The sequence below is a fragment of the Falco peregrinus genome, chromosome 11 (genome assembly GCF_023634155.1).
Source record: "Falco peregrinus isolate bFalPer1 chromosome 11, bFalPer1.pri, whole genome shotgun sequence".
Classification (NCBI taxonomy): Eukaryota; Metazoa; Chordata; class Aves; order Falconiformes; family Falconidae; genus Falco; species Falco peregrinus.
Genome location: NC_073731.1, coordinates 16,460,849 through 16,486,015, shown reverse-complemented (window position 1 = coordinate 16,486,015; position 25,167 = coordinate 16,460,849). Strand labels below are relative to the sequence as shown.

Genomic DNA, 25,167 nt, shown 5'->3' with positions numbered 1-25,167 from the left:
TAGTCATGTGCTAGAAGCTTCTTATTAAGGATATACAAGTGACCTGTGTGAAATTTATTGCCTCAGTGCTTTTCCTTATGGACGCCGCCAAAATCGTGCCGTCACAAATCCTGCTAGTAACGCTACAGGATCTCTGTAGGGACATTTCAGCACCCTGCCAGGAGCAGACCAGAGGATGAGCTAGGACACACAGTTTACTTAGCAGTTTAGTCCCCAAACAATAACACAGACAGATACAGAGCCCAAATTCCTCTCAATTCACACCCAATAGGAGGAACTGGGTAACAACAGCTGCTTTTCCCTTCCTATTTCAATACCTACCTATCTGAACAGGGCTGACTATGGATCTGACACCGGAAACCAAAGGACCTATCAGGTAATGTAGCACTTTTTTATAAGAATAGGAATATTTCCTCTAGGTTACTGTATTCTAAGCCTATATAATGAAGCTAACACCATCATATTATCTGGTCCTCAACAGCTGGGTGCTCTGCTCTTGCCAAGCTCTTTTCCCTGTGTTTGGATCAACTATGGCTTTTGTGAACCCTCTTCAGACCTTTCCTCAAATTTCCACATCAGTGACAGCTTTACCAAAATGCCCATAATATGGGAAAGTCCAGTGATGATGGAGTCCCAAGACCTCACACTAGGATTTTTAACATTTCTAACAGCCCTCTGGTTCAGCTTCAGCTACAGGTAGGCACATTAAAGCAACCATCCATTAAAGTCTGACCAAGGTTAAAATAGGCTGTGCAGATTCAACGTATTTGTTTCTTCATTTTCCCTTAACTCCTGCAATGTAACTCCTCCACCCAGCATGCTGACCTCACATCTGCATAAGATACTGATCAACATCAGGCAGTACTGGCTTCAAAATACTTTCCATCCTCTCTGGAAGACATTGAAACATTCAAATTTGCTTTATAATTAAAAATACAAAAAATGGCAAAATAAAATACTGAAATTGCCTTTCAAAATGCTTTGTACCAACTCACATTGTATGCAACGTCTAAAATTATAATGAGATACTTTTGGCTTGTCAAATTAAGAAAAGGTTCAAAAGCTTTCCTTGAAATTTTAAACAGAATCTGTCTGTATATATGAAATGCTTTCATTTTACTTAACCAGCGATTTCCAACACTATCTGTTTGCCTGAAAACTGTCAACTATTTTGCTTTAGTAATTTTGCTCGTCCTCTGAACAGCTGATTCTTTTCACCATTTTCTGTTAATAAGCAGCACATAATTAAACATAAGCAAGGTACTGCTGCAGCATGACTTGATAGGAGAGGAGTTATCTCACTGGTATCATGCAGCATATGCAGGGCTCTAAACTAGATAAGAATAATGTGGTTTAGCTTTTCTCCCAGAGTTTCAGTGATTCTGGTCTTCTCTAAAAAGACATGAACAGAGCCACTGCAAGTACTCACATCAAAAATCTACACTGACAAAACAGCAAGTTCAAATTTAAACACAAAACATCCTTTTAATGAACTATGCTTTGTCTTTGTAGTCCTGGTACATTTTACGTGACGAATCATTCAGTCTTCTGATGCCCACAGAAGAAAACAGCCTTTTGACACCCATCTGCTCAAGAAGCTGGGCTGAGAACAGAGGTTCATTTCAAGCTGTGTTCTTCACATTTCATGGTGAAACTGTGATAATATACCACACAACATCTATTTAAAGATTTCTTAGAACTACACAGGTCTCTCTTATGCCCTTTGCTATTCCTTCAGGTATAAGTATTGAAATTTGGACTTAAATGTGTATTGAAAGTATATTTATCTGTCCAAATGGTTATATTTTAGGGGAACAATCATTAGCTAACTTTCTATATTAAAATCATCTCACTGATTTTTTGTGTGGTCAGTTCTGTGCTTTTTTTTTTTAAATATGGTTTTATAAAAGCAATCTCTATAGCTATGCATAGAGAAACCAGTTTCTAAAAGGAATTTTTCAGGGTTATTTAGCTTTGAAAGCAGAGATTGCCTGGAGAGGTGTGTGTTCTCCAGCCGGTACCTGGTAAATGTTTCCTGCATCAGAGCATCTTGGGCACAACTCTGAGAAGCAGGCAGACATTCAAGTATTCCCTGATCCCCTGCAGCACAAGAGCACGGCACAAAGAGGTCATCTGAACACAGAGCTGCAATAATGCAACGCTGGAGTTATGACAATGCTACAACATGACAAGCTGCATGCATTACCAAAGCAAAAGACTTTAATAACTCACTTCCCTGACTCCCCTTCCTGCTGCTTATCCTGCAAGACAGTTGTCTGCCCAAAATGGGACTTCACCTGGCATGGGTTTAATTTCAGTAATAGGGAAAGAGAAGCACCAGAACAAGATACAGCGTATCTTTGGAAGCTGCAGCTCACCTCTATTATTTCTTGCATTTTCCATCCTTGAATAGCTCTGAACAACCATGCAGTGAGCAGCCTTTGTCCTTTACAGATAGGACTGGTCTGGCCTCAGAAGCAACCCACTTTGTGAATTGCTCTGCTACGTGAGTCCTGATTTCAGCCTATCCTTTACAAGCGTACAGGCAAACAAAGGAAGATAAGATAAAAAAGAAACCAGACTATCTAGTAACGTCTCCATTAAAAAAAATATGAATCACTGCAAGAACTAGGAACTTCTACTGCCAGCCACATTCCTTGTGCCCCTATGCACAGTCTGTGTAATCCGTAGTATGTCTTATCTGTCTTTCAGGAAGTCCATCTGTACATATGCTATAGTTACCAGAGAAAAGTTAAAAATGCATCCTAGGTGTAGCAATACACAAGGCAGATCCTCACCAGTAAACTAGGAAATGAGTAAATCCCCCACTCTCCTGAACAATTCTTCACAAAGACAACTCCCTCCTTCACACACACCTACACTCTCACATGCCTGGAGAAGCCGGGGGCGGGGGAAAAGCTGAGCTTTGCAATGTTGTCTGGAAGCTCATCAGACCCAGGCTACTCCCAATTAAAGGAGGGAGCCAGTTCAAAGCCTCTGCTGATCTCTGCTGTGAACCGGCCCTACGTTCAGAGGCACTTGCTGCCAGGACACAAGTCCACCAAGCCAGAGAAGCGGGTGTTCGAGCATGTCTCCCCATCAGGAAATAGAAACAGGACAGAAGGGAACCCCCAGACCTACTGAGGTGGCTGGCTGTGCTGGAACACTAACCTGAACTGCCAGGAGGAAACAGCAGCTAAAGCCCAGCGAACCGCAGTGGCTCGCCAGCACTGGCAGAAGATGCTGAGGGTGAGCAATGAGGAGATGCGCAGCGGGAGGTAATCCCAGCACTGTTGACATCATCACGCTGTATGCATCGTCGGAGAGGTTCCCAGCTGAAGCTGCTTTGCAGCATTGTTTTTTTCCCCCTGAAGGCATGCACTTTTAGCCTCCGGTTTTTAGACCCTAAATACTGTACTGGGAAATTAACAGCTTTCCAGGAGAAGATTAAGGTATTTCAGCAGCTAGCAGAAAAACATGCTTGAGGATGAGCTGTACAGTTTGTCACATCATTTCCCTTCTACTAACAGTTAGAGGATACTGAACAGACGTAAAAATTGCCCAGTTTCTGCCATCAGGTTGGGTGTGGATTCTTTGTAGCATACATCAAATCTAGAGAATCAGTCGCTGACTAGAAATGGATCCACAAACACAGACCTTGCATTCACTGTGACAAGTGCAGCGACAACAGTTGTGGCAGCTCCCCTCTATAAGCTTTATGTGGCCCTTGAATATCATGATAGCAGGGAAGTGGGGAGAAAACAGCACTCGCACGCTTGCAATACAGAACAGCTCTACGCAGAGGTAGGTCCCTGCTGCCCTCTGCTGTAACACATTTCTAAAACTTCCGAGAAGGCAGTACCCAGCCAGCCAGCCTGATGTGCACACTAGCATCCATTCAGACTATAATAAAACTGTGGTAAGCAGAACAAAACAAGTAGAACAAAAGGCTTTGATTTCTTGCTGCTTTTTAAAATTCTTCAAGTGGATACACACTTTTTGTAAAGTAGACCATAGGCTGACGGCTCCTTGTTACATTTTTGCTTATGAGGCTATATATTTTCCATTATTATGTGTCCATAGTTTGCAGTTCCAATGGATAGACCATTGCAGCCTTGACTGTACCATCTTTTGTTTTTTTCTTCTACTTTAGGACTTACTATATATTGACCTGGACTGTACCAAATTACCGTAAGTCTCCCTAACAAAATGTCCCAGTGAAGCTGCCTGGAGCCTCCTTTGCAGTGCACAATCACTGCAGCACCAGAAACCTATCAAACTTTCCTAGCAGCCTAGCAGTTAGGCTGTCCAGACAAAACATCCTAGTAAGTAGTTTGGAAGCATTTCAAAAGAAGTCTAATTCATCATCTTAAAATAAAGACAGCAATATCACTTAGGTTACAGATAAGAAACGATGCTGGTCACTATATAATACCGATGTCTATCTGCAATTTGATCCCTATAATACAGAGAATTCCTTTCAGCAATTTTCCCAGTAGTTCTTCGCGGTCCTTTAAAGCTTTGTAATTTATGGAGACTTTTACAGAGCTGCTACAGGCTTATAAGCTACAAGCAAAACTCGAATAACATTTTCTTCCATTCATTTTCTTCTGTGTTTTCCCTTTACTACTCAAACACCAACAAGACTAAACTTACTGAAGCTGGCTAAGATATATGGTGTTTCTTCTCTTGTCGCTGCTGTTCATGCAAACAAACCCACTTCCTATAGAAAATATACATCTAGGGTCAGCAAACACAATGCAACTATTCCATTTGATCCTGCCCCTCCCTGAAGTAAAACAGACATCACAATGACTGACAGGTGCACTACTGTAACATGGCAATTTTAGCTTGGCAATACGCACGTGTAAAATATTGCATATGTAAGTCACACAGAGAGGCTAATGTAAATATAAACAGAGGCCGAGATTCTCGGTGCCATTTGGATATATGAGTACCTCCTATTAAAAGAGGAATTGGATATTCAAATCACTCTGGTGGATTTGAAAGCCTCTTCTGTGAACAGTTTGGGAACTAGCACTTAACTCTTGCTCGTAACTTCATTTGTAAAGTCTTTTCAACACCTCTGCAAGCAGCTATATTTCAAGGGAAGTAGAATCATACGGTCAAGGCTGCAACACAGACACTGCATGGGCAAGGTACCGACCCATAGATAAATCCACACCTGCACATATTTGCACCCTCATACAAGCCCAACAAGATTCTTCCTCTTCCTACCACCCTCCCTGAACTTTGGGTCAAGTTTTCTGTATGAGCTGCTATAACTTCAAAGAAAGGAGAACACAGCTACAGCTCTCAAATGGCCCAATGCATTCACTTTTTGGTTTTTTAAAGGCTGCATTCAACTTATGCAAAGGACAAGCAGTAACTGAGACATCTGAATTATGGGAAAACCTGGGAACAAACTGCAGAACAGAGCCTGCAGGCAACTGCACAAATGTTACCAAGATCAATAATGTATAGAATATATTGGAAAGGGCTGGGGACACTCGTCTATAGGACACAGGCATCACAAGCTTTGGAGAACATCTGATTCCTGTTTGATGTTGATTCTTAACTAGTAATACACAAGATGTAAGAGCCTACCTACCATCCTCTATCACAGTACACACATGATCTTAAAACCAATGGCAAATTTTGGGGGATTAAACAGTAGGTCAAAAGCCACATTCTGCTTCCATAATTTTGCTGAAGTCAGAGAACACTGGGAAAAGGACAGTTCTTTTGTTTATGGGTGGCATGCATGACGAAACACTGCTTTGCTGAACTCTAAGGGACCAGGAAGCTTCTCAAGAATGGATCAGACAAGTACAAGTTCAAGTTACCCATTGGAGAAAGCATGCACAAACAGCCCAAAGATGTGAAACAGTTCAGGAAAGATTAGAGCTGGTATTAATGTACTTTGCAGCCATGTCAGAGTCCCTGTTTATGATCCTGATCTGGGTAAGTCCCATGAATACTTCTGTAAAGTTCAGCATGCAAATAGCCTAACGGTTGGAAGGGGCCTACTTCCGTGCTTAGTTTTAAGTACACACTTAGGCGCTCCAATGAATCGGTGTGTAGAAGGATTAAGGACTGCTAATCCGTATGAAAGCTTCCTTCTACCTTATACGCCTGAAGAACATAACCAAATAGATCTGAAAGGCTAATTTCTACTGTTGTTCTACACTACTTTTCAATAGTGCAAAACTACCAAAAGAGAACGCAGAACCAAACAGAACCCGAACATGAGCAAAACCTATTGGCTTTAAAAGCAGCACTCAGATCGCAGGAGGGTAGTAACAGAATGCTTCTGGTTTCACTTTCACCTTCAGTTAATTCTCACATTTGCACACAGTCTCCTCTTTTGTAACATCTATTTTACCCAGTAGAAAACATTTCAAATCTTAAAGTATACATTATTCTTCTTGGCACGCAAATTATTTCATAAAGGTTGATTACCCAAGTGGAAGGAAAGGCTTGTCCTCCCTCCCACCACCTAGTCTGTTTCATTAAACAAATTCATCTTAACAACTGATAGCTACTACTGTTTGCAGACTCTGCAAAAGCAAAGTCCCTATGTGGAAAAGGCTACAATACTTCTTCAACAACAACTATAAAGTCCCAAAATCACGATGAATGAAAGGCAGATGAAGCAGATCTGCTTTTTACTGGAAGCATCATATGAAGGAAGGAAGCAGTATCACCTTATTTCACCTTCAGCATTACAAAGTGTCTCCCTGGACAGCTCAGCAAGTTGAAAGTAGTTAGGTTTATCTTAAGGCTTTTTCCTCTTCCTTAGAGAACAACCTCACAAGAGAGTAGCCCCGTTGAGTGAGAATTCAATTTCTTAAGGCTGTGCTGGGCGAGGCCTCCACTGGCATAACCTTCCTCAATCTCACATAGCTTGCACAGGTTCCAGCAACAAACACGACTCCCTGGAGATGTGAGCAGCTTATCTCAGATGCTTCCAAGCCACTTTACTGAGGGCTAAGGAGGCAGACACCACTCTTTCCATGTCAGCAGAGGGTTCCAGAACACCATATATACAATCTCCAAGTGCAGTTCCTACTTCCACTAGTTCAGCCCTACTACATCAGCTCAATTGCATGTCATCTGTCCAAAGCTACTGTCCCTACGAAGGAGACCCTTTTCTCTCAGGAGGCAGCTGGCTGTTGTCTTTTAAGGCAGTTCTGTCTTCCTTAGTAAAAGTCTTGAGATAAACCTAGATGAAACTTCAGGTTGCCGAGGTTTTCAGGTCACATTTTTTCCTGTAAATATAAGAATTAAGCTTTCTTATCTCTTACAAATGCAACTTTCCCGAATTCATCTTGTTCAGCCATTAGATGCAGGACAGGATGACTACAATGAAAGGAGCTGCTGGCAAGAGCTTCATTGAAATTACAACTTAGGAGCAATTTATGACTAAACAGGTTGTATAGGTCACATTCTGCAGCTTCCTTCTGGATGCACTTATTAGTCTTGCAGGACTCACAGACATGTCCATATGGGTAAACTAGAGAGGGCCAGAGAATGGGGCCAAGCACTACTATACAGCTGCTGCACTAAATTTTTAGCACAAGCCTTGACATGCTTTTTACACCCACGTCAAAAAGCCATTTACAGACATCTGTATGTACCCTTACCACACTGCAGAAGGAAGATTGCACAATGCACAAAAAATTACAGATAGAGTGGGAGGGCAGAGGATTTCTATTATCTGCACTTGCTACATCTTGCTACAGATGTTTTGTGAATACTCAACAAAATATCAAAGACAACAGACTGAGGTGAGTGGTTGATCTGAAGAGACTGACTGAGGTGAGTGGTTGATCTGAAGAGACTTACGTACTAGGGACATCTTTACTGGAACCAACTAGTAAGGTTAGTTACTTCATGGTTATGTAGTAAGTGTTAGTTCATACGCCATTCTTGCCAGAATCAATGGGAGGTCAATATATGCAAGAGGGACGCTAACCTTCTCGCTAGTAAGGTTATGCCTAACCTACTCCTGGTTTGCATTAGCGGAAACCTAGACAGAAAGGGGCCAAGAGCAAAAGGCAGCTGCAGCCCTGGGGTATGTGACAGTACCTGTGGTAGAGAAGCAGCTCAGAAAGGAAGATGCCGTTGCCAGGGCAACCAAGAGTGGAAGGGTTCTGGGCATCCTCTCCTGGACTCCCGCAGAGAGCTGGGCTTTGCTCTGACAGAGCCAGGAGGACAGGAGGCACCACCACCACATGCCCTCCCACAGCACGGAACTCTTCCACTGGGAAAGACAGCTCAGCTGGCACAGGCAGTGCTATACACAGCGGAGCGAGCCAGACCCTGTTTCTCTTTAGCAGAAGTTCCAGCTGCTTTCAGAAATCCCGATGATAAAGTACAAGCCAAAAGAAAAGAATCCAGATCCCATCTTTCATTTTTGTTCCAAATTAGCAACTGTAGCCCTTTAAATTGTTGCTTTTTTGCCATCATCTGTGAGAAAAACAGTTGTTTGTCATGCTTCAATTAATATATGACTTGACAGGCTTTTTGTTGGGATCCAACAAAAGACAGTTTGCAGATATTAATCATTAGACAATCTTTAAATGAGATTTTTATGTTCAATAGAATGTTGATTCCATGCAATAGTAGCTAAACCTGAAGCCCAAACAGATGGCTTTTGTACAGTGTGAGAAGGAACCTTTGCCCTGCTGTTTTTTGGGATACTACTTGTTAACAATCTATGCAGGATTCTGGCCAGAAAGCTGACTCATTAGGCTGGCCTGCCTCAAAGTATGACCATCACTGAAATAAAAGCTTCACACTGGGAATAGTTAACATTGAAAACCAGCGTTTTCCAGTGCTCAGGGCACTTTGTGCGGCATTCATTTCTTTTTAACTATTTTTTCAAGGCTTGCCACGGCCCTTCAACAGTGCACTTCCTGTGTGGTAGGGATCAAAGAAAAGTTCACAGCTTATCTTTAATGCCATTCCTTTTCATGGAAGTGAGAGTGATTCTTCATAACTGCAAGAATACTGTGCCTGGGGCTTCTGAAATGAGCTGGACATGTATGTTCCATCTGCTATAACAGTAATTACAGGGATCAACATAAGCTCCTTGCTTTTTATGGAACAACATTTGCTCTTATTAGTGAAATAGCATTTCAAGAGAATCAATAACTACAGACATATATTGGTTGTGGATACAGCTATATTCTGTAACTACATGAAAGTTTTATTAATTTTAAATCAGTGAACATTTTAATATGCCTAAAAAATTACAATTTTTTTCTCTTAAATATCTGCTATAACAGTAATTGTTCGAGTTAAAAGTAGCATGTGATATAGGAACATCTTCTAATGCAAGATATCATTTGCTTAATAAATAACCAATACACAGATGCTCCATCAACAAAGAGTTAAATCTCTCTGCCTACTGTACGTGGGATATTGACACAGGGGATATTCAGGAACATGCTTGTATGCCCAGGAGGCAACAACAGATGGTACACAACTGCAGCTAATGTTCTAATCTATGACAGTTTGGAGTTCTTAAAAAAAAACCAAACCAAAAACAGTCTTGCATTGCCCTGTATCATAAACAGGGTACGAACGGTTAGAAGCACGAGGTAGTAATATCTTAAGAGTTCAAGTCTTTGCAAAAGGAAATCAAGGAGGTTTAGACCTATGCTGTGTTCAGGGTACACAGACCGAACTATTCCCGTGTTTAGGCTTGTGGCTCAGTCCTCTGCTCTCCCTGCAGCTTCTCCATAGTTCTCAAAAAATAACCCTAGGAAGAAAGGAAAGGGTGTTTGATATACAGATGACCTGCCACTGAAAACAGCCACATTTCTTCCATTTCCAGGTGTCCTTATAGAAGTGAACATTTCTGAAGGATACTGAATTGTTGGGAAATATCAGTTGTTAATAGAAGAGGGTCAGCACTTTGCCAGATTAAGTCCTTCTTGGTGGAGAACAGAGAAAGAGACCCAATATAATTTCTGTCAGTATCTTTGCTACAGATTACAGAACTCAGCTGAAGAATTCCTTTTAGGCAGAAACTTCTATATGCTATTTTCCTAAATTATTGCAGCTCAAATTTAAGTGAGTAAATGCACATCTCTAACTCTTTGTATGAAAGGTCACTTTGTGTCTACTCTTTTGGCCAGAAGCACCATGCATTTCAAAGATGTATTTGTTCCTGGGGTTGTTCACACCAAGCTGTACTGTTTATAAAACAGTATTACCAGCCATAACTGCCTCCAGCAAGATAGCTTTGAAATAGGTAGCCTGGATATCCAGTAAAACACTTGCTAAAGCAGCACAGAACATGCAAACACCTCAGCAAGGTAAGTTACCTTTACCTTTACTTTATGCTACTGCAATTAAACTGCTGCTTTTTTGTTTTTAATGAGCTTGTGTGTCTACTGGGATTCAGGGCTGACCGACCCCCGAACCGTCCACCCAGTTTTCCACTGCAAAGGAGTCAGAAGATATATTTGAAAAAGTATATATACACACACCTACCTGTAAGAAGAGATATCACCAGAAGCCACAAACTAATACACATGGAGCAGAGGTAATAGAAATAAAGGCAGATTTTCAGGATGGAGAAAGTGGATACATAAAAATAAGTAAGACCACCATAAGTGGGTAAGGAACTACACAAACAGCTTATTTCCCACCAGGCCTACAATGCTTAGTACTCCCAGAATGGAAATACTAAAACGGGTTGAAGTCATATGTGAACAATTTTCTTGCAAAAACACCAGTCTTACTGAAACAACAGGTAAGCATCAACTGCAGCACGCCACTTCCATTTTTCCTATAGGGAAACGTATAAAAACAATTGACTTTCAAATGTTATTTCTGAGTGGAATTTTGAGTAGTTTCCAGTAAAAGCTAGCAGTAGGCTCAGGTGCCTATCTCAAAGAAACGCGTATCAGTTCAGTGCTCTCCACTTTGAAGTTCTTGTTTCTCTCTTAAGTTGTACAGGGCAGCGTGTGCTACCTCCTGCATGGAGAGATGTACAATAACTTAGCGCCACAGGCTAATACCATGTAAATTCAAGTATACATGTTGCCTTTCTTAAAAAAAGGGACATATGCAAAACAAATGCAAAACTGAATTTTAGAGAATTACAATCACTTGACATTTGTTGTCAGGAACAGCAAGAAGCACCTTGTGAAGTTTCAGAAGCTCAACTCCTACCTCACGGACAACATGTTGACATGGGATCTTCCACAGCTACTGGCAGCCACAGGATACTAACAAATGGCTCCAATAAGAATGGAGACAGATGCTTTTGTCCCCAGCCTTTGCAGAAATCATCTATCAAAGCCACATGCAAGATCACTGCAGCATTCCAAACAATCACCCCGGCATAGCACAGGTCATCCTCTGGTATGTGCTAGTAATAAAGCCAAGCTAGGATTATTTTTTTTTTCTTGTCTCACAACGGCACTGTTTTGTCCGCTCTTGAACTGATTTCAAGAATTGCAGGCATCAAAGTACAAACAGAAGAGGTTAGGAAGCATAAGAAGAGGATAGGGAGATGAGCAGCCAACAATCTAGGGTGAGGAGAGCATCGCACGTTAACCCTGCAGTAGGTCAGTGCTACTGTCAATATGACAACACCATTGTGAAGGAGGGACCGCAGTGTTTTCTTCAGCTACAGCTTAGAAGTGTTATTGGTGGGTCAGCAAAAACACAGGAACAAAGCAGTGTCTTTGATACGGGTGGAGGAAGTGTCTTCTCCTATTGCTCATTGTTTGAAAAGGTTGAAATGAAAGAAAAAATAAAAAAGAAATCAGGATAAAACAAAGGCTGAAGGAGAACCAAAGTTTTGGAAGAGTTCCAAGCCAAAAAAACCCCAAACACAACCCAAAACCAAAAAACACGAGCCCTTTACTAGGAAATAGTGTCCAGCAACTGTCAGTATTGTACACAGGACAATTACTGTCTTTAGGTAGGAATGTAACCCTGACTGGAGGCTTGAGTCAGGAACTCTCACATCTTTGCTCTAGTCCTCGCAAGCACTATTTTCAAAAAGTCCTATTTGTTTTCTACCATCATACTTAATCTACCTTAAAAGATTGTGAGGCAGATTTATTGCTTGGATACTTGTGTGGATTGTAGATGACTTTAACCTGAAAGGGGGACGGGAATGCATTATATTTGCAGCATGGAGCAAGCATTTCTTGTTCATAAAGCATTAGCATTATAAAGCTTCAGCTACCCAAGTTTTCTTCAGTTTGAAGACTGGGACACTAAAACCAGTGACCTATAGAAAACCTACATGCATAAATTAGTAACCACATAAATACAGTCTGAGTAAGTGTGTACAAAAATTACCACATCCAATCACCCTAAAAATTACCTGACCGTAACTGCCTGCAAATAATTAGTTCTTGATCTAGGTAAGTTACGTGAAAACGCTGCACTTCACCTACGCAACACAGCAGACTTGTACAGACAAGGGTGGCTAAGCAAGCACTGAAGAAACGCTCAGTGAACCTGCCTCCTTCCAGTGCCACCTTGAGCTCAGATGCTCATTTGTGGTAGGCTGGTGCCACCTCCTGACCATTTTGGTAACTCAGACAAAAAACTTCTGTATCTAGTACTGAATTTATTTTATTATTTTTTTTAAGGGAGAGACAGCAGTTCATCTGAATGCAAAAATACTTAGTGCCATTAACATTTCTCTACTACAAGCTAAAAAAAAAAAAGAATGTGCAGCGCTGTATGGAACAAACTCATGCCTGGCAAGTCTAAGTATGTGACAGTCAAGCTCCTGCATGATTCCCAGAGGTGTCCAACAAGGTACGCTCAATCCAGTCTCCACAAGCTTTCCACGAACTTCAGAGTTTCTCTCTTTCCTCCCAGCCTGCTTCATAGCTTCAGGTCAACATCGCAGAGCCCTGAGGGCATAAGCTATTTGTTCTCAACTACCAGATACTACTATAAGGGCTCAACGTATATTTTATAACCAAAATAGATATGTGCTACTCATCCCCCATGGATGTCTGAGCCAGTAATACAGCAGAAGGCTGAAGGCATCCATTAATTCTGAGCCCAGCCTTTGCTGAAGCAGCTTTTTCAGAATTATCACACCCTTCCAGCTTTACACATGGCTTAGTCTGTACCCCAGAAAACCACAAGTCAGGAAGCCAGGTAATTTGAGGTGGAAACCCAAAAATCCAAGTGCTGAGTGAGCTCAGCAAAAGCATCCAAATTGTATTCCCTGAGAAGTGGCCCGTAATCCCCAGGTGGATGAGCAGAGGCAGAGCCCTGGGGGAGGCAGGGGGGCCTACAACTTCAGAGATAGGGAAAGAGATAGGAGTAAGCGGGCCGATACCCTTTGCTCTCCTAGGGGTTCAACACGGCCCACTAGGGACTAACAGCCCAAACAGTGTGGCCTAACCAAAGGGGCAAGTATCACACTCCCAGTTTTGAGGAAGGCTAGAGGATCAGCCTTCATCCACACATCTATACAGCTATACGTCAAAAATATATAACTTCCTACACAGATGTAAAACTCCACAGGGAGAGAATCCCTTCCAAGACTACAAAATAAGGTCCTGTATTGCCCTCCTTACCTGTAATGCAAGCTCCTTCAACCTTGCCACCATTAACATCAGATGGACATGGTCTTGTGCACACTGAAATAAATAAAACCATATAAAAAAAAAGCTCTTTGTGTCTAAACTTCTCTTCCTGGGAGACTTTATAGAGTCTGCTCCCACGCCACATACCCTCTTCTCACACTGGTGAGCATGAGATCATCTGATAACCAGAGGTGCATGAAAGCTGCTAGAAGAGTCAAGCTGACCTTCACCTACCTTCCTTCCTGCAGTCGGTCCATGACTCGCTACCAAAGAGTATGATATGGGAACTCTGGAGGGCCATCAAATGCCTACCGAATATACTGGTCTTCCCACCATCCTCGCAGCCTCCTGCTCCTGAGCATGCAGGCAGTCTGGCATGCAGGCTGCCCAAGAACTTTGAGTTCTAGGTAACTCTGAGCTCTAGCTAAGCTCTTCATTCCCTTCTCACTTTTGCTTTAGACCACAGCTGTGAGCAGCAGCCTTCCAGCACAGCCTCCCCTTCGTAACCAACCACCCGAAATTGTTGTGACCTAAGCTTGTCTACCTCCCACTGGACTGCTATATATATGGAACAAAACCATGCCAGCGAGCAGGACGACACATCCTTTTTCTTCTGCCATCCTTGGGGGCCCTTGGCTCACAACCAATCCATACCTGCAGGCTGCCTACTGAAACAGCAGCTCTGTACCTGACATCCAAGCCTCTGATCCTGAAGTAAGTGGCCCACCTGAAGTGGCCCACCATGGTGCAAGGCAGCTCCTCTAGGGCAAAATTCACACTGCTGCTCCCAGGGCCTGGCCGAGGAAGGGCAGCCACGAAACCCTTCAGGCTTGCTGGAATGTGGAGGGGGAAAAACATTACTGCAGTGTCAGCAGGTAGCTGGCTCTCGCTCCCACTGAACTGATACCTCAACCAGTGTTGGTCATCGCTGCTGCTACCAGGGTTGTGCGCAGTGCCATTAGCTCATTCCCTACAGCGTTTGTGGAAGGATAAAGGCTGCATTGCCTCTTGGAGCCGAGGAAGGTAACAGAAGCACATCATCCTTGTGCGCAGTTTGCTTAGTCCCTTGGAGAGACCTCACGTCTAGAAATCAGCACTTTGAGACAAAACAGTTTCATTAGACTTCTCCTACAGGTCACAGCCATATGGCACTGCTTTTAAAGACCCAGAACAGCCCTCCTGCTCAGAGTAGCAACATACTGCCTCTCCACGCACTTTGGACCCATGTCCTAGTTCCAACTGAAGCCTCACATACCTGTCCTACCGCCTTCACCCTAACAACATGTACAGGAAAGCAGTACATGCACCTGGGCTCCGTCTCAGTTGCTACACACACAGGAGGCTGTATGCTTCCAAATACATCTCCAGTCTCACTGCCGCGAGGACACATGCTTACGACACCTCAAAATCCGGTTGTTGCCCTGATCTGCAGGAAGACTTCCTTCTACCTTCTTGAACTGTATACATACCTCAGCTGCTGGTCTTCTGGTAGTCAGTGCCTATTGAGATACACAGCTGCCACCTCCTGCTGCTAGGTTATCCAGCCACTCGGATCTCAGCCCTCACAACAGATTGAAAATTAGTATTCCCTTGCATATCAGGTGTGACCTGGGAGGCCAAAAAGACCTTTCCACTCCTGGGTAGGAAAGCAGTCAGAAAAGAGACACCAAAAACACAGGTGCAAGAGGAGAACAACAGAACGAGTGGAAAGGTTCCAGAGTAAACCACTGTGTAGGTTGTAGAACAGGCGAGTAACAGACACTTGACAATCTCAGAAGTGCGGGTGCCAGTTCGACTTTACACAGCACGGGAAGCATTTCAGTGTCACATTGGCTTTTCACATTTTGATTCCATTCTACCTGTGTACCACCCGTACGTCACCGATTCTTGCTTGTGAAGGAGACTTCACAGTGGTATGGCCCACTCAGTAGTCTGGATCACTGACACCACGGACATACACTAGGAACAAATCACCTTTGCATGAAACTAAATCAAAAGATCTAATTTGCATAGAACAGCACAAGTTCTGCAGTCCAAACCAGTATACAAGGACAATCAGGAGGATTCACTTCATAATTGCTCTAACACACTCGTGTAGATACAGCTTTCCAAGAGCAACTCATTGTAGACAACTAGTGGAACGTGGCCGAGTATCAACTGATTCCCTCAAATCAGGTCTAAACTCCACAAATTGCTTTTCCACAGTATATGCCTGTGATACCAAGCCCATGGTTGAAGCAGAGGAAGAACTGCTTAATTAAAAGCAACACAAATTATGTAACATTTGGGTAGATAAGGTATTCCAATTTAATACCAGCCCTATTCTGATAGCATCTCCCAATTAAGCTCACCACACCTAAGCCAAAGCCAATTTTTTTTTTTCCTTCTATGTAGTCATATTATTTTACATCAGATCTAAACATACTACATCTTACATTTTTTTCACCAGTTCTCCTCTAATCACTGAAAATTTATCACCTTACTCTGTTAGACTTGGGAACAAAAGATTCCAGAGCGGGGAAGAAACCTAGAAAACTTCGCCTAAGACAAAGCCTACCTTTTCTATGCTTTTCATGGCACCTCTGATATTTTTTTTTTTTCCATTCAGAATCCTCAGATAATTTTAATAGACCTCATGAAGTCTGCCAACTTCAAGGGAAATAAATGTGCACACCTAACTGAGGCAAGCCTGGTTTCAGTGCAGCAAGCTCTGGGTTATTTTGAAGTCATGCACTATGGACGTACTTCGGTACTGCTCAAGGGACAAACTTTCCACATCAGGCAAGTACAGGACCAACATAAAGTGCCAGTTCTGCACTGACAGCTTTTCATCCACTGGCCTTCAACCACTAGATGTCACCTGCATGCTAGACCACTTCTAACATGAAAAAAATTATGTCAACTGGATTGGGTCTTTTTCATGAAGCGTGTTAAAATTCTTGTGTAGCATTAGCATCCACAAGACAGACCAAGGAAAAGAATATGTCTTCTTACTCTAGGTGGTAAAGGCAAGGTAAAAGCCTCCAAGACTAGCATGTCAGTTATTTGTTGCTGTACCTTTAGGTAAGAGCCTCTGAGTAGGAAATAATTCAATGAGGTGTTTGTTCTCCATCACTGCTTCAACACAATGGGTCCTTAAGTCTTACAGCTCATTCTCTTAACCCAGTCTCCTGAAAGCTTGATGCAATTAAGGTGCAGTTAAGATACCCACTAAAACGTAATTCTCATAACGTGCTCCCTCTCCCAGCATTACACAGGAGTGACAGATGTTCCATCTTTGCAGAAGGTGCAGAAAGCCACTCAAGGATAGCAGCCTGAAGTATAAACAAAAAATATTCCAGGGTAGCTAGTGGAAAATGACTGATTTATACATGGCCAGAAATTCAACAAGACAATGAGGGACCTATACGAGGAACTGCAGAAATGATGCTAGGAAGCAGTCGGAAGGAGCAATGTGAAATACTTGTAACTAGTTTCACATTACAATATGCTTGTTGGGACTTTTAAAGTGATGGAGAAACACATTACACCGGAATATATTTACTTGGCAAGGCTGTCCTCCGCATTCATCAGTGTTGTGTGCTCCTCTGCTTCATGTCATGAGCTGTACGGGTCTGCCCACAAGATACCATTGTTTTTCTGGCTAAGCCTTTTCAGTAATTAATTGGGTCTACCTACAGCATTCTCTCCTGCACCCTGAAGATCCAAAACTTTAAAGCATCATGAGCAGGCAAAATTCAAGGAAAAAACCCAGTAACTTCATTATGTTACTCTCTGTAAATATAACTTACTAGTTTTGAGTATCAGCTACCTGTAACAGCAGGAGTTGTAACCCCACCGATTTGCTTTACGTCCTCCATTTAACAGTAACTCAAGTTAAGACACTGAAACTTAACATCTGGGCATGAAAAATCACCTTGAAATAGGACAGACGAGTGGTGCTTGTTTCTACAGCTCTGCTTGGGAGCTTTTCTCATCTTTAACATAAAGTTTGTATCTCCACCCAGAGATACAGAACAGCTTTTGCTGATCTTTATTAGCAGCTGGACCTATTTAGCACCTGCTTTCTGATAAGGTTGCTTCTAAGACTGAGCCTGCAGTAAGCCAAACAAGAAGCTTGGGCTGCAGATTGCGTTAATTAAGGAGCAGGACACGGCAAGGGTGCTGTGCTAGGCCACATGCAGTGCATACACCCTGCTTAAAGCTCCACCTGTTCAGACTGTTTCAGGCAGCAGTAGGAGTTTTCCTTGGAAAAGATGACTATAAGCCATATGTTGGGCAAGGGTAAATGGTTATTTTGAATTGTATTTTAAAATTTTCATTTCTTAGGACATACAGGTGCCAAGATTACCGAGTTCAAACAGGACACTGGAAAAGAATGCAATTTTGTCCTCATTACCAATTAACACATTGAGGTCATTAACATGGGTCAGGGCAATCCCAAGCACAGATGCAGGCTGGTGGAAAACAGATTGAGAGCAGCCCTGAGGAAAGACTTGGGGGTGTTGGTGGACAAGAAGCTCAATATGACCCAGCAATGTGTGCCTGCAGCCCAGAAAGCCAACTGTGTCCTGGGCTGCATCAAAAGCAGCATGGCCAGCAGGACAAGGGAGGTGATTCTCCCCCTCTGCTCCACTCCAGAGACCCCACCTGGAGTAGCACGTTCAGCTCTGGGGTCCCCAGCATAAGGACACGGACCTGTAGAAGCAAGCCCAGAGGAGGCCATGAAGATGGTCAGAGGGCTGGAGCACCTCTCATCTGAAGACAGGCTGAGGGGGTTGGGGTGGTTCAGCCTGGAGAAGAGAAGGCTCCGGGGACACCTTACTGCAGCCTTCCAGTGCCTAAAGGGGCCTGCAGCAAAGTGGGGAGGGACTTTGTACAAGGGCATGTGGCGACAGGACAAGGGGTGATGGCTTTGAACTGGAAGAGGGCAGATTTAGATTGGATGTAAGAAAGATTCTTCAGCATGAGGGTGGCAGGACACTGGAACAGGTTTCCCAGAGCAGCTGTGGATGCCCCATCCCTGGCAGTGCTCAAGGCCAGGCTGGATGGGGCTTGGAGCAACCTGGTCCAGTGGAAAGTGTCTCTGCCCATGGCAGGAGGGTTGGAACTAAATGATCTTTAAGGTCCCTTCCAACCCAAACCATTCTATGGTCATTATTTATTTTAACAAGGCACATTAAGATACAGAACAGGTGACCAAACAGTTTTTGTTTCCCCATCAACTCAAGGGACCTGCAAGGAAGATGCACAAGCACTACTATTTCCAGAAATCCACGGAAGATGAGAACATGGCAGACCCCCAACAACACAAAGTACCCAAACTTGTGTCTCATCTCGGCAACTTATTTACCGTCCCAACACTGACTTACTGTCACATGGTTTTCCAGTGTTCAGTCCAATATGGCCTGAGGTTCCTTCAGCTCTGATCATCTGATGCATGCAGTGAGCAGAGTGTTTGGTTATAAGCTCATGAGTTGCATGCAGCCACCTGGCTAGATGCTGTCATCAAAACTTTGATCAACCTTTGGAACAAAGCAGGCAAAATCAGTGTATGATCCAGGAGAGAAAAAAAGCATACAGCTGCACTGGGAGCCAGCCCAAAAGCTGTTACTGCTAATTAGCAGAAGCAAACAGAAGACACATGAGAAAAATATCCAGGGCAACACCTAAATATCCCAAGTCTGGTCTTGATTCACTGAGTTCCTTTTTATTGACAAGAAGGACTGTGTGCACGACCTTCATTGCAACTGTTTTGTATTAAAAACCCAGGTTGCTCTTTAAAGCATATTAACCCATGTGGCCTCAAGAGACATTTGACTGCTGCAACCATCTCTGCTCTAGCATAAGGAGCCACTTTCTCACCCTGGCTTTTTCACCAGTTCATCTGAAGCCAAATACTCACATTTATTCTTATGTAAATTACAAAGCTGATGGATGCCAATCACTAATCAAGTTACAACTCAAACAAGTTCAAAAGCAATACAATATTGACAGTATCACTTTGCCTCTGCTCTTTGCTAAGCTGTAACGTTACCTGTCAGGTTTGTATAAAGTGTCTTCATCTCCAAACCTGACAGCAAGGGAAGTTCCAGAAACACCAGCCATGGATACAACACTGACAGTTTGCCAGGAATAAATTCAACACCCAGTTAAAGGCTAGGTTTTTACAACTATTATCTACTTAAGCCTGTACAAAGCAGGTACCCTTTTGTGTTAATGTTTGAGCTTTACACCAAAGGCTAAGCATGGGATATTTCTGTTTGTCATCTACATATTCTGAAAATCCCAGCTATGCCAAATTGTTACTCTCAGGTCACCTTCAGTTCAACCATATTCCATAGCAGTAGTATCTTTTTATTTCCATTACTACAGAGCAAAAAACATGTCTGCCAACGCCAAACCAACCACATACAGTGCCAGAAAATGTAGTATGGCAGCTTCCACGGTACGATGGAAATATCGTCTTGGACTTATCAAAAGATATGCCACAGACAGCAATACTTCTTCATATAAGATGCCCTCTTCATCAACTCTTACTTCTATCATCTTTCGGCAGAACATAACAGAGAGGATCTCTACCTTCAAACCACCTTACAACAGGGATGCAGGCTATAAAAGCAACTTCCTTCCACAGATCTGAAGAATTTTCATTGGCATTTCTCAGGCAAGTATACATCAATGCACTGCACTGGGATAGTACAAGCCATGTCAGACATATCTATTTGCTCCTCTCTCAACAGAGAACACAGTACAAATGCAAACCATCATCTTAACAGGACTGTGAGGCTTGGTGACACCTAGCAGCAGTACACTTGCTGTTAGTCACACTAAGAAGCAATAAAGATCAATTCAGACTTCAGTGGCCACAAGTACTTCTATGTGTCCAGACACAGCAAACTGAATAGAAGCCACTAGTGTAAGATCCATTACAGTGTTTTCAGTGAGCCTATTTCTACACCATTTTTTGGAAACAATTCAGATCAGTACAAATAATGTTACCTAAACAGAAATAGCGTTCAGAGTATTAGAGCAGCACAATAACCATAACTATGTAAAAGACTTTCCTCCTTTAAAGCAGCAAACAATTATGGTTATTCCATGCACAGAAAACACTGACAACTATGAAGCATTCAAAAATAAAAAAGCGATGTAAAATAAGATTCTCATATCAATCAATGCAAGAGAGACCAAAGAAGCACTCCTTGCAGCAGTATTTTAAATTAGATTCAAGCACGTATTTCTCTAGTGTTTTGAAATCACAAAATGCCTGTCAACCAAAAAGGAACAAGACAAGAGGCTATGTGCCATGTTGTACTCTACTATGAAATCAGTAATGGATATTACTGTCAGATAAAAGGGGGTAGGGGAAGAACATGTAAAAATATCCCTGCAACAGTGTAACATTTTATGTGCCTCTTAACAGCTCATTTGAGAATCCTGTTACTTCCTAGCACACTAACGCTGTGCTATTTTAGCAGCATATTAGGCTTGTACAGACAAGCTTTTTATTGGGGAAAAAACTTACTAGCAATTAGACCACCAGCGATTTCCATGGAAGAAAGAGTTAATTTTATCCGAGTATAATTTCTACCTCTTCCAGTATGGACAACAGCAAAAATACTAAAGGTCTATATTCACACTGTAAACATCAGCTGAATTGGTATGGCCAATTCCATTAGGTATCTGATGCTCCTGATTTCTTTTAGTATAGAATATCAATCCTATCTGTAGGGGTTAGGTATGAAATCATGGGTTTTTTTCACAACATATATGGGATGTTAGCAGACATCCCAACTCCCCAGACATCAAAACAGCACTCAAATCCTTTGCAAGTGATCGCTGCTATACAAAAAAAGGAATTATTCAGAATACCATCACCAGATCTGGCTTTCTAGTGCCATAAAATAAACTAAGACATTCCTATTTCTTTAGGACACATAAGGTGGCCTGAAGACTTTATTTTCCTGTTGACATAGCATCTGTAATACAAATGAGCATGTTAGATACTCAATGTAACATACAGGTTTATATCTGGACATTTCACGATACAGAAGACATTGTTCAAAAAACTAAGGGAAAAATGGAAAAGAATAATCCAGATGTTTGGTAACATGATGCTTCTTACAACAGAGGCTGGCACTTGGTAAAACCCAGCATTTTCAAAACTTGTAAAACGACACCTCAAGTAAACAATGACTTCAGAGCAGGATGTTACCCTGTCAAGGCCTACACAATAGATTCATTGATTACCCTGTCACAAACCAAAATTACTCTCATTTAAACAGCTTTCATCACTGACTTTCAAAAACAAGCATTTTCAAGCAATATTGGAAGAAGTCTACATTTTATCCTATGTATTGAAGCTGGTGCTTACTTCAAGGTGGTGTAAAACAAACCATTGTAACCACAGACCAACGCAATATAAATCGTTAACAGATGTATACACTATAAGATTTGGCTTAGTTGTTTCTTTGTTGTGTTTTTGTTTCTTTTAAGATCAACAAACTCCACACTTCTTGAGTAACAGTAAGATATGTTAAAATAACCAGTCAGACTTCATTCAAATGAATTAGACAACTTTTACTAAATGAAAAACCTACATTTAAAATATGCATTTAAAACAAAATGGAATTAGAAAAGACTTAAATCCATTTTAAAGAACTTGCTCACTGTGTCAGAAATCAATATATCTCTTGCATTATATAATGTGCCAGTTCATAAAATGTAAGTTACCAGAATCCTCAATTTAACATTTTCAAAGACAATACTGAAGTCAAAAGTTTTACATCTACTGATGCACATTTAGAATGGTATAAATCTGAAGCCTTCCCCCAAAGAATCTTACAAATTTGACAATATTCAATAAAAGCTTTTGTAGTTATGTCCAATAAGTATTGCATCCTAAAGCATCACAAATCTGTGCCTTTCATTTATCCACTATAAATTCTGTATCTTCTCTGAATCTTGCCATTTGCCAATGTTAACTCTTTTTAAGAAAGGAGAGAAGTGAAAAGAAATACTGCATAACTCTTGATCATGTACAGAAATTATTGCTACTATAGTACACTACAAAGCAGAAGTCTATACAATAGTATATGAAATTTGATCATGAAAATCCAAAGGATATAATCCTAAGTGACATAAGCCTTATAATCATGTTGGACATTCCTATAGCATTTTCAGCTCACCACTCCTCAGCTAGCCTACTGTCTGTTGATGAATATCCACTTAAACACACCCTCTTATGAAAAAGAATGTCAGCTTTCAAAGGCTTAGCAAAAAAGGATCTTCATGTTCTGTGGAACTATGTAAGATGAATTTTGATGCAGGTAGGGAGTTACCTGGAAGCTAAGCATGCCAAAGGTGTTTCATGCTAATAAAACTAAAGCCAAGGTACCACATAATCAAGTTACCAACTAATAGGCAATACCATTTTTGTCCTAAGTTAAATCTAGTGCCATAGCACAGTGTAACGTCAATAATTTAAAATCGTGTAGTGCACAAATTAATTGTGTGGCAGTTTAAGTCAAAGTCAAGACAGGTTTTTCTGTCTCAATTTATGTTGGCTGTCAGGTTGTCCAGTCTGCCCGTTTTGGACTTAAGTTTGCCTTTTAATCACTACCATACTATAAACTTTGCATTATAATGGGGCACACATTCAGGTGGCATTATTATGGAGAACAGGGGGCAAGGGGGAGGATAGGAGATCCATGGTTGTTCTAAAAAGCCCCTTCCTTATTTCAATTTCAAAGAGAGAGCCGTGAAATAAGACTAGATACCATATTTGCATCATTCTAGCTACAAAATAACCAAAGTAAAAGCAATCAAGCAACAATAAGACCACATTACACAAATGGAACATCATGCTCTCATCTGGTTTAACTATTACATCAAGTTTTAACTGGGATGTTGGTCAACTTTAAAAACCGTGGTAAATGTGAATATGTAGTTGCAATAGTTTTTTCCTAATTTTTTTTTTACTCTATGCTGGATATTAGAACTTGGAGCTATACTTGTTACAATAGTGTCGCACATCTTTCTACTAGAAAAAAATTAATAAAGATCCTTTACCCGTCTCTTTAAGTTAAATGTGTGACATCATAAAGGGTGTCAAATGGCTGGATGGTTTTACAGTGCACACTTATTATATACTGTAATATGGAGTTTTGTCCTTGACAGATCTGATGATGTTTCTACATTATTCCTTTCTTCACCTCTTCTTCGGTGGATTAGCTGTGCGAGGTGGAGTGACTGGACGCCCAGAATTCAGTCCACCATACTGGTACTTGGCTTTCTTTTCAGATGGTTTCAATATCTTAGAGAAAATAAAGAAATTATTTTGAGTCAATGACAACTAAGAACATTTCAAATACTGTTAACCCAACATGAAATCTCATTCAGCAGGAACAAGGGGTGAGGGTGGGTGGGGGAAAAATCACATCATCATCTTAAAGATTTCTTAATACTACATACAACAATAGCACTACTTCTAAATCCTTTTAGTTCTACGCTACACTGGGGTGGGAAGGGGAAAGAAAAAGGGCTGAAAACATGTCCAGGAAGGAGTAGGGATTAGAAGCTGATCAGAGTAACCACACTAAAAGGATTCCAATAGTCCATTAGACTGCATAGTTACGCACTCTGATCACTAGGTATGACTGAAAAGAATCACCTAATTAAACTTTTAAATGACCATCTGAATAAAGGGAATAACTTCATATGCAGGAGTTTGTAAAATAGTGAATCCCACATAGTTCTCTGGAGAACAGTCGGTTTGCTGTTCTAATTATCCACAAATACCAGCCTGCTGTGCAGTCCTTTCCGTAGCTCAAATTATTACTCTAATTACCCTAGGCTAACCGTAAGTATCAATAAGCAGACTAACTCAGTCCATGTAGCCCAACACCTAAAGTAATACTTAATGTACAAATATATCATACCTGAAAGGAACACATCAGAGTTTCATCCACACTCATCATGCCCCCTGCATTGTCAAACTCTCCACAATAATTTGGAGCTGAGAATAGGGTGACCAACTGCCGTTTAGCAAAGAATTCATATCCATCTTCAACCACCTGTCAACACCGGAGAAATCAATACAGCTCACAAAAAAAAATTTACAAATTTTGAAGAAAAAAAATTTACAAATTTTGAAGAAAAAAGCCAGTCTTGAGACAAACAGAACTTAAAGAGATGACAAGAATTCATCAAAAAGGTATTTTAGGCCTTGGCTTTCAGACAGGAAGATTCAATCATTTTGTCTCATCTGGACACCGAGTGCCAGACCAGGTAGCTTACTCTGTCTGACACTTCTAAACCTAAATATGCATCAGCTTGACCGATCGGTATTTTTATACCTGAAATCCTATTATGCACTGCCAGTTTAAAGATTCCCAGCATATTATGGTTTATACACAGTATTTGGATGTTTGACCTGTTAGTTAAGAGCACACAAGATCTGGATACCATCTTCATTCCAACTGTAACTGTCAAGTTTCAACATTCACAAAAGTGTTGATGTACAAAGCTCAAATGCAGGGTTTTTTACAATTTTGATGCTTTAAAAGCAAAGTGGTTC

General features: G+C 41.5%; 1 protein-coding gene and 1 long non-coding RNA gene across 3 annotated transcripts in view; both read right to left on the bottom strand.

Annotated features, from left to right (window-relative positions):
- LOC114012542 (uncharacterized) overlaps nt 1-14,322 on the bottom strand; it is a 65,486-nt gene extending 51,164 nt beyond the window's left edge. The window contains exon 1 of one of the 2 annotated variants that reach the window (XR_008749151.1): nt 13,578-14,322. This is a non-coding gene — a long non-coding RNA (uncharacterized LOC114012542). Of the gene's footprint in view, nt 1-2,378; nt 3,112-13,577 lie in introns of those variants that run through there. The other variant, XR_003555073.2, reaches the window with a different exon arrangement.
- Nucleotides 14,323-22,154: 7,832 nt separating this feature from the next.
- Nucleotides 22,155-25,167, bottom strand: part of PPP1CB (protein phosphatase 1 catalytic subunit beta) — a 29,616-nt gene continuing 26,603 nt past the window's right edge. The window contains exons 7-8 of the mRNA XM_055816014.1: nt 24,530-24,664; nt 22,155-23,904 (exon numbers count right to left, since the gene is read on the bottom strand). Of these exons, the coding sequence (XP_055671989.1) occupies nt 23,800-23,904; nt 24,530-24,664 (240 nt within the window). The 3' untranslated portion in view covers nt 22,155-23,799. The remainder of the gene's footprint in view (nt 23,905-24,529; nt 24,665-25,167) is intronic.